The 12,862-nt window shown below is 45.8% G+C and overlaps 1 protein-coding gene across 1 annotated transcript in view; it reads right to left on the minus strand.

Moving 5' to 3' along the window:
* TPCN2 (two pore segment channel 2) overlaps window positions 1-12,862 on the minus strand; it is a 235,845-nt gene that overhangs the window by 40,241 nt on the left and 182,742 nt on the right. Inside the window, exon 18 of the mRNA XM_069221908.1 lies at window positions 8,850-8,949. Coding sequence (XP_069078009.1) covers window positions 8,850-8,949 — 100 coding nt within the window. The remainder of the gene's footprint in view (window positions 1-8,849; window positions 8,950-12,862) is intronic.

Genomic DNA, 12,862 nt, shown 5'->3' on the forward strand with positions numbered 1-12,862 from the left:
AGCATAACTCGAGGGAGTGAGGAATGAGCCGAAGATATAGTTATCCAGCATACATATGGTTATCAAAGGTAAGTAACTTCTTCTGATTGCTCATTCTTCCTGCAGATTACTCATTTCATGAATGAGTCCCAAAGTGCAATAGTATTAACAAAACAACAGCCCCTGACAAAGAATTCATCATTGTGAGCTTGAGCCATGAGGCAATAATGTTTATCAAAAGTATGTAAGAACGTCGACGTGGCCGCTCATCAAACATCAGTCACTAGGACAACAATAGTGAGCAAAGTAAAAACTGCTATAGCTCTCATGAGCTTGTCTTTCTTGGCCAAGGCACGGCAGACCTTAATCTGAAGGGTAACCCAATGTGAGATAAAGTACTTTGTTACCGCTTTTCAGTTCTTAGCTCCTGGCAAGCCAACAAAGAGCAGTTGGTGTAAGATAACACATATGGGATCTGGCTTCTGCAGATGCTCCTACTCCTTGTAAGGGTAAAAAGAAGATGAGAAGAATAGTGGAAGAGTGATGAAGTTGACCTTGTGGAATGCTGATACAACTGAATGCAGAGCAGGTGCAAAGCTTCAGTTTTTCTAGGAAGAATACTCTTTAAGGTGGCTAGATTGAAAGGGCCTACAGTTCAGACTATGGCTTATGTTCTTGCCATCAAGAAAGCAATTTTGAGCATCAGTAGTTGTACTGGGCAATTGTGCATTGGCTCAAATGGATATGCCAGGAGTAACACCACCAAATTCAAATCCCACTGTGGAACAATGAATTGAGTGGAAGGAAACCAGCAAAGTAAGCCTTTCAGACAGTGCACCACAAGTATCAACTTGAATAAAGGACATGAAGGTAGAGAGGGCATGGCACCCAAATGGCCCTTCACTCCTGCAACTTTTAGACCGTACTGGACAAAAGATAGTACAAACTGCAAAACATTAGAATGGAGTGACAGAAAGGGACTCTGGTCTTCAGACTTCATACTCCTCAAACATAGTTCAGCAATGTCCATACATGGATTTTGAGGATGTGCTTTTTGTAGCAGCCAAATTGACATCAGCTACTTCTGCAGATAAACAGAAGCGCCTTAACTGGCACCACTCAATCTCCTTGCACGCATTGGCAGTGTTCGGGAACTGGAATGAAGGAACTGATCTCCCTTGCTGTAAGAGCAGGTGCACCCTGAAAGGGAGATACAAATGGGGCCAAGTGTGAAGCTCCAACAGATCAGTGCATCAAATTTTCCTCACCCTGTTCGAGGCAATCAGGATTGGTTGGTCCTGGTTCCCTGCACTTTCTGTAGAACTCTGGGCAGAAGCAGCATCGATAGGAAAGAATGGAACAAACTCCATGACCAGCTTGAGATTTAAAGGCATGCTAACCCAGGGAACCATTCTGTGGGAATTGTAGGCCACAAAGCCAAAAACACTTCCTGTTGAGGGATGCTGTAAAAAGAATCATGCATAAACATTTCAATTGGGAAAAGATCATTTCTATCACTTCAGGCTAAATATCCCAATTGTAGTCTCCTAGCAAGAGGCGTCTCGGAGTACTGTGAGGTGGGCCGCAACTGGGATGAGAACCCATTGCAGAGCTGTGCCCCAAGCCTGCATTGCTTCCCAACACGGGGTTGAAGAACCAACACAACCCTGTCTGTTGATTTAATGGATGGTGGTCATGTCTGGCAGATCTTGAATGCTGCTTGCGAAGATGGAAGGGAGGAGCACCTTCAGAGAAAAGGTGATTGTTCACAGATATAGCATCTTTATGTGCAGGTGTGGCTTCATGTTGGAACACAGACACGATCGCCTTGAACTTATTACGGTTATCGTAATGTATTGAGGAGGAATCTATAGCCTGCGTAGGGCTGAAGGGACTGGCCACATCCACTACTGCAGATCTATAACAGTCCTAAAAATGCAACTGAGCAGAGAGACTCCCATGATAACGGACCCACCAACTCCATAGAAGGGTCATCATTTACCATTAGAATGCATGAGGTTATCAGACCTAAGAGGAATAGAATTTGCTAATGTTGCTAGCTGAGACAGATTATCTGCAAACATGCAATGTCAAGGGGAAGCCTTCATACAAGTGGTATAGGACACAGCAGTCATGAATTCCAGTCTCTGCACAGGCCCAGGGTCAGGCTTGTGAGCATTGATGGTAAAGTCCAAGTAGTGCAGTAAATCCTGGTGCACTGAAGATATTCAGTGACAATAGCAGGGGACCACGCCCTCACCAGCCAATTGTGCAAGCACAAAAATAGAAGGACTCTGCCACCACCATGATGAACACTCTGTGCTGTCAGATCAAATGATAGAACTATAAACTGCTAGTGCTGTAAACTGTAGGTACCACCTGTAAGAGGGAAGGATTGGCAGATGAAAGTAGTAGTTCTAGGGTCACCAGGCATTCCCCCACATTGAAGGCTGAGAGAACAGGTCTCAGGGACAACATACTAAACATCTGCCTAATGAACAGATTCCAGAGGCAAAGGTCCAAGATGTGTCAAGGCCTCAGTCCTTTTTAGGAACCCTGCAGTAGAGTGCAAGATTCCACACCTCTCTCGTCCAATAACACATCCTCTATTACCCCTTTGGTCTACAAGGCAAATCTCCACTTCCAGGATCGAGGCATAGGCTACAGAGCACCTTCTGGTGAAAAGAAGGCATTCTGAAGGGCAAGACAGCAAGGGCAGGATAAGCAGGTTCGGTCAGCAACCCACAGTGCTTGGCTCCCAACTGGTGGAGAATGTGAGACCCTCCCACCGGCCTGCAAACAGTCTGTGGCCGATGAGGGATTCTCCCAGGTATCCCAACACTGGATGTAAGAGTGCCTCACTAGTACTGAATTGAAGAGGTCTTTCAGATTTGTGTTACATTTTGACTCTAGGCAAGGCTAATGCCAATGCCTCTCCAGCTTTTTGTGGCATCACAGTGAGTGAGAAGATTTCCTCTGAAGGACACTCAGAGGGGTGTGGATGTCCCCTTCTGGTAAATAATTTAAGCCACTAGCAATTTGTATGTCCAGGAAACGACTAGCAAAAGTATTGGAAGGAGTGATGCCATTATCATCCTATGTGCTGAAAGACTTCAGTTCAGTGCTCTTTCAATGCTGGAGATCTAAAAGGCTCCTCCATTCAAGGGAATCTTTTATAAAAACGAACAGGGATGACATTAGAGGAAGAACAATGGTCCAGTGAGAATTGGGGATGCAGTGTAAAGACATGATAAACTATTATATTTGCCACACACTTAACTACAAATTGTAGCACAGCAGAGCGGGTTTATGCACAAACTGTGCAATGAAGGTAACCCCTAACCCCCTCCAAGGTTTGCCCAGATGGTGGCCTACCAACTTCAATCTACTCAGGGACTCTTATTTAAGCATGCTGGTCTCTTTGTTCTGGCCCCATAAGGATGTAATTAACCCCTTTGATGCGTCGGATGGCCAGGAGCCGTCCAATGCATCAGGGCTTGTGTGTGTCGGATGCCTCCCGGGAGCCTGACATACCAAAACTTGAAATCCCTTTGGTGCGGGCACCAGAGGGATTTGCTGCACAAAGAAACTGCCTCAGGAGGTGGTGGTGGGGTGGGGGGGGGGGGGTGGGGGAGGGGAGCCTCCCCACCTCCGATGCCATTTGTGTTTTCAAGGAAAGGCATCAGCGCGCCCAGTGTGCTGATGTAATTTCCCTGAAAACAAAAGTGAACTGAGCAGATCAGCTCATTTCACTTTCTCTACATTGGTGCTCATGGTGCTATCTCAGCACCACAAGCACGGATCCAGGCGGGAAACGTATAGTTGGAAAGGGGAGAATCTTCCTCTTCGAGTGGTAACTTTCCCAAGTGGATCCTTGCTTGGGGATCACCAAGGACTATCCCCGAGCAAGGATCCACCCACTAACCCCGAGGGAGGGAGGAGCAGCCCCTTGTGCAAGGACTTTTGCTTTCCCATGATTTTTATGATGAAATTCAGTCTTTCTGCCCCAGGTGGAGGTGGGGGGGGGGGGGGGGGGTTGGGTGAACGAGAAAGCCCACTAGGATTATTATTATTATTTTTTTTAATTTAAGTGAAGGGGTAGAGGTGGGCCATGATTGCCCTATCAATGCCCCCCCCCCCCCCCCCCAAAAAAAAAAAAACACATTCTTTCTTCTCCCCCACATCAAGGAAGATGGGGGCAATAGCCCCCATATGCTCCCCAGGGAGGCAGAGGCAGAAAGCCCACTAGGACACCAGGGAATGTATTATTTAACTAGTGTAGGGGTGGGGGCAGGCAGTGGTTGCCCTATCAATGCCCCAACCCTCAAAAATATATATATTTTTTAAAATGAGCACAGTCCTTCTGCAACCCCTCTCCTGGAGGACAGATTGAGGCAATTGCCCCAATCTAACCCTCCCCCCTCCCTCACCTCCCCCTCAGAAAGTACACTGGGGATTTATTTTTTATTTTTTATTTTTTTAAATCAATAGTATAGGGGTGGGGGATAGCCATGATGGCTGTCAATGCCCCCAACCCAAAAAAGGGCAGTCTTTCTTCCCTCCCTTGAGGGGTGGAGATGGGGCAATTTGCCCCTGATCTGCCCCTCCGGCGGCAAAAATCCCAATGGGACACCAGGGAAGTTTTTATTTAATTAGTGTAGGGGTGAGGGCTGGCCATGATGGCCCCGTCAATGCCCACATTCCCAAACAAATTGGCACAGTAGTCTCTCTGCTCCCTCTTGGGGGCAGATGGGGGCAGCCACCCCCTGATCAGCGCCTTGGGGGGGGGGGGGGGGGGGGGGGGGGGAGGGGGGGGGGGAGGGGGGGGCGGTGGGGCATAGTAATCCCCCCCACCCCCCAAAATGGGCACAGTCGTTCTGCCCCCACCTGCTGACTAAAGCATTTTATCCCCAATGGCAATGAAAAGGAGACTGGACTCTTAGGGTTTGGTTTCACATACGGATAAACAGAGCTTGGCTAACTCCCAATATCATCCCACTTACAATGGTGAATGGCTGCACTTTCTGGGCTTGGGTAGGCTGCTACCTAGAAAAAACTACCAGACTCAGTCACTTCTGAGAAGTTGACATCTGGAGAAGTCCAGGGTGGTGTGCTTCAGATGCACCCCACACCATTATTAACCACAATGTCCTGCATAACTCCAACTTTGCGTGGTTATGCGTTTTTCCTACATTTGTGGCTGAAACTTCCAGAATCTGCAGGAATCCACAAAACTACAACCAGCCAGCATTGCCCCACCTGTGCTTATAAAAACTGCCCCACTTGTGTGGCTAGGCCTACTGCAAGTGACAGGAACAGATTCAACTGAGGTCAATAGGTGTCTCCATGCAAGCGCTCCTGTGCTTAATTTGTAAATAAAAATGTGTTGGTGCTCAAAGCCCTCATCTTTAACAGGCGGCTGCTACAATTAAATGTGGGAACACGGAATACAGAGGCAGCAAAATCCTGAAGCCAACTCGGGGCTCTTCAATCCATTTAAAGCCACTCCCTGCCCCTTCAGCTCACTTTTGCAGCTTTCTCCCATTGTGACGCTTTTTCGTTTTTCTCTTCTTCTGTCTTTCCCATGTGTCTTATGCTGGCAGCAAATGCTTGAGGCAGAAGAATAAGCGCCGGTCCTCAAAAAAAGGTGGCGATGCCCCGCAACGGAAACAACAAGCTCAAATTAAGCAGTGAAGCGCTCCCATTGTCCTTGGTTTGATCCGTTACTGTTGCAGCACTAGGCCAGCCACACACGCAGGGCAGGGTTCTTATTGGCACAGGTGGGGCAATGCTGGGTGGTAGGAATTCTGTGGATTCCTGCAGATTCCCCAAGTTTCCATCACAGAAATGGAAGGAAAATGAGTGTAGGAAACTGGCCCATGTTGCAGTTACCCCCCACTTTTTGCCTGATATTGACACTGACTTGACAGAGTATGCTGGGATTCTGCTGACCAGGCCCTGCACCAGTGGTCTTTCCCTAAAAATGTACCATTGTTTCCACAATTGGCACACCTCTTGTACACAGATAAGTCCCTTGTAAAAGGTACCAGTGATACCAAGGGCCCTGCAACCAGGGAGGGCCCCCTTAGGGCTGCAGCATGTGTTATGCCACCCTAAGAAACCCCTCACCAAACACATGCACAATGCCATAGCAGATTGTGTGTTGGTGGGGAGAAAAAGGCAAAGTCAACATGGCATCCCTCCCAGGGTGCCATGCCCACAAAACACTGCCTGTGGCATAGGTAAGTCACCCCTCTAGCAGGCCTTACAGCCCTAAGGCAGGGTGCACTATACCACAGGTGAGGGGGGCATATCTGCACGAGCCATACACCCCTACACTGTCTAAGTACATTCTTAGACATTGTAAGTGCAGTGTGGCCATATTAAGTATATGGTCTGGGGGTTTGTCATTAAGAACTCCACAGCTCCATAATGGCTTCACTGAATACTGGAAGTTTGGTATCAAACTTCTCAGCACAATACACCCACAGTGATGCCAGTGTTGGATTTATTTTAAAAAGCACACAGAGGGCATCTTAGAGATGCCCCCTGTATTTTACCCAATCCTCTGGTGTAAGACTAACTGGTCTGTGCCAGCTTGCCACCGGCAGAAAAGTTTCTGACCCCATGGGGTAAGGGCCTTTGTGCCCTTTGAGGTCAGAAACAAAGCCTGTTCCCCCCTGCAGGAACTGTAACACCTGGCGGTGAACCTCAAAGGCTCAGGCCTCATGTTACAGCAAGTGGAGATGCACCCCCCCAAGCAGACAAAGCTCAACCTTTGGCAGCAAACTTAGGAAAAACAAGGAGGATTGATCACTTCAGCTGGGACCACCTCTAAGGTGCCCAGAGCTGAAGTGACCCCCTCCCTGCAGAATCCTCAATCTTGGTTTGAAGGGCAGGGACCAATAGGGGTAGGAATGTGACCCCTGCCCAAATGGAGTGGGCACAGGAAGGGTGTAGCCACCCTCAGGGACAGCAGCCATTGGTGACCCCTCGGACCCCTGAAACACCCTAAAATCCAGGATTAAAAGGGCCTCCCTGAACCCAGCTCACCAGATTCCTGGCCACCTGACAAGAAAGGACTGCTTAGCTGAACCCCCAGCAGAGATGAAGAAAGATGACAACTGACTTTGTCCCAGCCCTACCGGCCTGTCTCCTTCTTCAAAGAACCTGCACAAGATCAGTGGGGCCAGCTACCTCTGCCAACCGCCAGAGGACTGCCCTGCACCCAAAAGGACCAAGAACTCCTGTGCTACATTTCCCTAGGTGTGGCTGAGATAGAGCCCCAAATCTACGGCTAGGCAAGTAGCAAAAAAAAAAAGAAAATGTGCTGGGTCCACTTTGCGTTGAGGGCTGTTTCCCATCACGGGCAGTAGGCCTACCAACAACATTTGAGGTACCATTCTTATTGGGATACTTAGGGGAATACAGAATAGTAGAACAAGTATTACGGATTGTCTTTCTCTGCACTTGCGCCTTCCAAATGAAAGACAGTGTGCAAGAAAGATGTCATTTTGAGAAATACCCTCTAATTCACATGCTAGTATGGGTATCTGCAAATTTCGGAGTGTGCAAATAACACTGCTTCTAAACTTCTTATCTTGTGCCCATTTCGGAAATGCATCGGTTTTCTTGATACCTATATTTTATTTGTTTATATGTTACCAAATTAATTACTGTATACCCGGTACACAATGAAAAACCATTGTAAGGTGCAACTCAGTTATTGACTCTGGGTACCTAGTGTTCTTGGTGAACCTACAAGCCCTATATATCCCCGCAACCAGCGGACTTAACTGTATATTGTTTTTGAAAATTGGACATAGTTGAATAAGTTATAGATGAAAACGTAGACAACTTGCTGTTTTTTTTCAACTCAATTTCAATATATTTTTTTAATTCAATTGTTACGTTCTATAGGAAAACATTGAAGGAACTACACAAATGACCAATTACTGAGAATTCAGAAGTTTGTCTACTTTTCAGAAATGTATAGCTTTTCGGGATCCACCACTAGTTTCACACCGATTTCTATCACTAACTCGAAGGAGGATGAAAGTACAAAAAATAGGAAAAATGGGCTATGCCCCAGTAAAATGCCATAACTGTTGAAAAATGTGTTTTTCTGATTCAAGTCTGCCTGCTCAGGAAAGCTGGGAAGATGGGGATTTTAGCACCGCAAAGCCTTTGTTGATGCCATTTGCAGGGGGGAAAAAAACAGATGCTTTCTTCTGCAACACTTCTTTCCCCATTTAAAAAACAGAAAAAAAAAGTTGCTTTACTTTGGCTAATTTCTTGGTAACCTCGAGGGATTCCACAAACCCTGGGTACCTTTAGAATCCCCAGGATGTTGGGGAAAAAAAGGACACAAATTTGACATGAATAGATTATGTGAACAAAATGTTATGGGGGCCCAAGCGTGAACTACCCCAAAAATTCAAGCGGAGGAAAAGGCTTAACAGAGAACGGGTTCATCTCATTCGGCCAGCAAAGTTAGCCACCTAGATAACTCCAATATTTACTTCAGCCATTGTCCTTCAACTATATAGACGCTCGTGGAAATTGTCATCTGGATTTGCCACTGCAAGTTGGCAAATAGTGTTGTAAGATGTTACTTAACCTGTAATTTGGGCAGTGTGCTTCTACTGCCGTAGTAGTCTTGCAGTACCATTTTACATGGCCAAAAGATGGAGAAAAAAGATAAAGGAGTGGGAGTGAAGACAACACCACAAGTATTTCTGCTAGCCATACTTCTAAGAGGTTTGGCATTAAGCTGAAGCAGCAGTATTCCCATACTCCAGATCTGATGATGGTCAGAGAGCACTGGCTCCGTCCTGTGAGCATGAAATAGTAAAATAAGTGCCCATTACCGTCATGTTTGGGATGATCCGCAGGAACCGGAAGACTATGAACATATTGACCACCCGCACCATCTCCCAAAGGGACAAGATCCCCATTGCATCAGGCTTCCTAAAACAAAGATTGTATGTTAGACAGAAGAAATACAGTGACCAAGACCACCCACCTCTTCAAAATATCTTCAAACTAGCCCACAACTCCACAAGACAGACACTTCTTGAAGCCACTTTACCGCTCTTTTATTACACCAGAGACTCCCGAAAAGAGCAAACTAACCAAACCTCACGTGGAGCAGCAAAGCCATTCCTGCTGCAAGAGCTAAAACGTCAATTCTACCTGAGCCTTCATCGAACACTGGTACAATAAAGAAATCTTGCTATATACATGCGTCTTCACCTAGCAATACTCCTACCTAACTTTCTAAATGTACAGAAGATACATCTATGGAACTCTTCAGAGAAATTAGGCCACTCTACAAGCATAACCACCTATGTAAAATTATTTATTGTGTGTGCAAGGTCATGAAACCACAACCTCATGCAAGCAAGACGAAAAACAAATGTTGTGACTACCCAACAAGCAGTAGACCAGTTAACCATTGATGCCTTTTGCACATAATGATTATATATCATGTGTGTTTTCATATGAAATTAATCTTCATGGCGTCTTTAGAATGTCTTTCATGTCCTTGTTAAAAATAGTCAAGAAGTCTATAAATTATCTTAGACATCTAAATATATATTTAGATTATATATTGTCAGGTATTAGATGTGTTTAGTAAGTAACATTAACTGCATGGAAATGCCTCTAGCTGTATGATCGCCACCATATTTTTGGATTGATGCTGCTGGTTAATCGAAACTGAAGTGAACTGGGCCCTGCTGACCAGGCCCCAGTGCATGTGCTCTGACCCCTCAAGTAAATGTGCAACTAGGTAAAACCTGATTGGCATAGATCAGTGGTTCCCAACCTGTGGTCCGGGGACCCCTGGGGGTCCGCAAAGCCTCCTCAGGGGGTCCGCGACTACTTAGAAAATTTTGTAATTTTCACAGAATAGGCCCACAGCTTTCAGTAATGTCTCAGTGGGGGGTCCCCGGATTCCAATAATGATTCAGTGGGGGTCCAGTATTGATAAAGTGGGGGTCCACAGAAGTCAAAAGGTTGGGAACCACTGGCATAGATAACTTACCTACAAGTCCCTAGTTTATGGTGCCAAGTGTACCCATGGCCTGTAAGTGAATGGTTACTAGTGAGCTGCAGCACTGACAATACAAAACTAGAAGTGATGAAGAGGAAAACATTGCTCTAGTTCTGCCACTTCAGCCTAGTTTGGCAGCTTTTACATTATCAACCCGACATGGCAAAATTAACATTCCTTTTTAACATTTTTAAGTCACCTTAAGGTTGGCTTTAAAAGTGCACAAGCCTGGGTGCAGGATATTAAAAAGAAGGAAATGCTGCCTGTATGTTTCACATGTCCTGACTGTGAAAATTCATAATTGTTGTTTTTACTGTAGCAGGGCTGGTAGTCCAATTGGCTATCCTGGAGTTACACTGGCACAACCGCTAAGTGGTATCTTCCATTTGAGAAAAGCATAGTGCTTCATGGCTTCAATCTAATTGTTACATTAACCCCAAAATACTTGTACAGTCAGATTTAAGGTAACTTTCAATGTGAAGGTGACTTCAGTAAGGGACCAATTTCTTCCCCAAAGTTTCTAGTGGTAGTTTCTGATTAACTACAACAGTTGTCACCTGAGGGCGCCTACTGCGCTCCTGCCAGGAGGGGTAAATGGCACCCAAGAAAGGGGAACAAAGGCCTATTGGTGGGAGAAGGTGTGACCTGCTGTCCTGTAAGTTAAGGCTGACAGCTCGGTGCCACAGCTATCCAGGATTGAGCTATGGTTTAAATTAAATTAACCTAACTGGACCCAACACAGATTGCCGGCATTATTACTTCATGGGGTCTCACAACCATCCCACCTAATAAGCAACTTTCCCACAACAGCCAACTCTTAACATCTCATTGCAGATTGATTCCACAGGGGGAAGGGGGGAGGGTTGATTTTATTATTTGAGCCTACACTATCCCAGACTGTCATTATAAAATCCCCTCCTCCAAAATAAGCCCAACAAATGCTAAATTCTAGAGCCATTCTATCAGTGAAAATGAGCAAGATGGCTCAGTGGGTTCAAGCTCAAAGCTGCCGTCTGATGTGTACAGTAGGTCACAGGGTAATTATCGAAAGGCTAGCTCAGTCTTCCATCACTCCATGGTAAATGGCAGATTGTGAGGTTGCGCGCATGTCTGCGTTTTAATGCAACATCTTATTCCAAAATTCGTCCCTAGAATGGAAAGTATACATCTGTGAATCGCACACCACTTCTGTTCTCGTGAAGCTTTGGATGGATATACATTGTATACATTAACATACCATGCAAGCAACATCATAATCCGGATTTCTATGGATCTTTAAAAAAAAAAAAATCCTCTAGTTAAAGCCGTTTTTCCCCTCTTATTTTAATGTCGCTCATTCCCAAATTATTATTAATCTCAGCAAGGGCGTTTTATTTTGATAGTGCTTCACATCTCACTTCTGTTTCCAGGTTTCTCAGGGCTGCATTTAGCATGCAGCTATCAATTCATCACAAGTACCTAACCAGGGTTGTGACCACATATAGAAGGGGCAGATGAAATAGGCCGTCCAATAGCTCCCATGGTACGACTAAGAACTGCAAATAGAGCTTGTTCATATTTCTTGCCTGAACTGTGCCCTTCGGGGAGGAGTGGGCGTTACAGACCCTGGAAGGTCAAATTTACTTTTCCAAGTCCAGTCCTAGAATTTTCGGGGAAAGAGCAACTGTTCTCCAAATATTCCACAAGGTTTATTTACTAGTCTAACTCCGGTGCTGTAATATTTTGGGTAAAGATATAAACTGTTCTGAGAGCACAGCTCATAGAAAAAACAGAAAAGCCCCTATGAGAGAGACCGTATTTAGAGCATAAAAGCCACGCTCAAACTTGTGTTTCTTCAAGGTCAAGAACATGAGCTTGGGGAATTGTTGGGTCATGGCATCCCAAGCCTGCAGCCACTGGGAAAATGCCAGAGAGCCAGATGACCAGTCCGGCCTTGGCAAGCAGCAGCAGCACAGTCATGGAGGCATCAGGCTTAAAGGCGGGCGAGCTGAGCACAATCCATCATTACAATGCCTCGTCAGGGGTAGTAAGCGGTATATATAAATACTATTACAGCAGTGCCTGGGCAAACATGCACAGGGAAGGCCAGGGCTCGGTTCAGGCCTCAAGCATGCTGGCCACTCACCAGGGAACTTCCAGTCAGCCGCACTGTGATTGGCTAATGTGCCTGCAAACGCATGCTGTCAGTCACCGTAAAGGGCGTGAGCGCAGGCCCAGAAACAAGTGGTCACTGTCCTGCCTGGAACAATGCCAAAGGCAGTCGTACTGTAAATTACAGTGAAGGCACCCCCAGGACAGTCACAAGGGGGTGCAGCTCGGGATAAATGACTTGGTCCTCACTCAAGGCATGGACCCGCACTTAAGCTGACTATATATGAAAATAATGGCTCACAATAAATTTAACGGTGATCTTGTGACTTCAGTCACAGCAGTAGTTGCTTTAGCAAAAGTTAGCCTGGCCCCACTACTTCAGTAAATCAACACTGTTCTAAACTATCTCTGTATGCTTTCCTCCTCCAGTTCAATAGCCATCGATAAAACCAACACTTATGTAATAAAAAAACATTTAATCGCTTACACATGCACACAGATAGAAGGGGCTGATTGGGGTAGAAACAGGACAAAGGGTAGAGTCTTTGGAGGACAGGGATGAGGTCACTGCAGCGTATAGTCTGTTTGCAAATGTGCTAAAGACATTTACTGAGGGGTCACTTTCAAGGTATCACCAGTAAACTACGAAAAAAGGTATGCATATCTATATATAGGGTGGTGGAAGCACTGATTTATGAAATAATAATTAAAGGCGGAGATAAGAACTTCGAGTGG

Source organism: Pleurodeles waltl, chromosome 3_1, assembly GCF_031143425.1.
Source record: "Pleurodeles waltl isolate 20211129_DDA chromosome 3_1, aPleWal1.hap1.20221129, whole genome shotgun sequence".
Lineage (NCBI taxonomy): Eukaryota > Metazoa > Chordata > Amphibia > Caudata > Salamandridae > Pleurodeles > Pleurodeles waltl.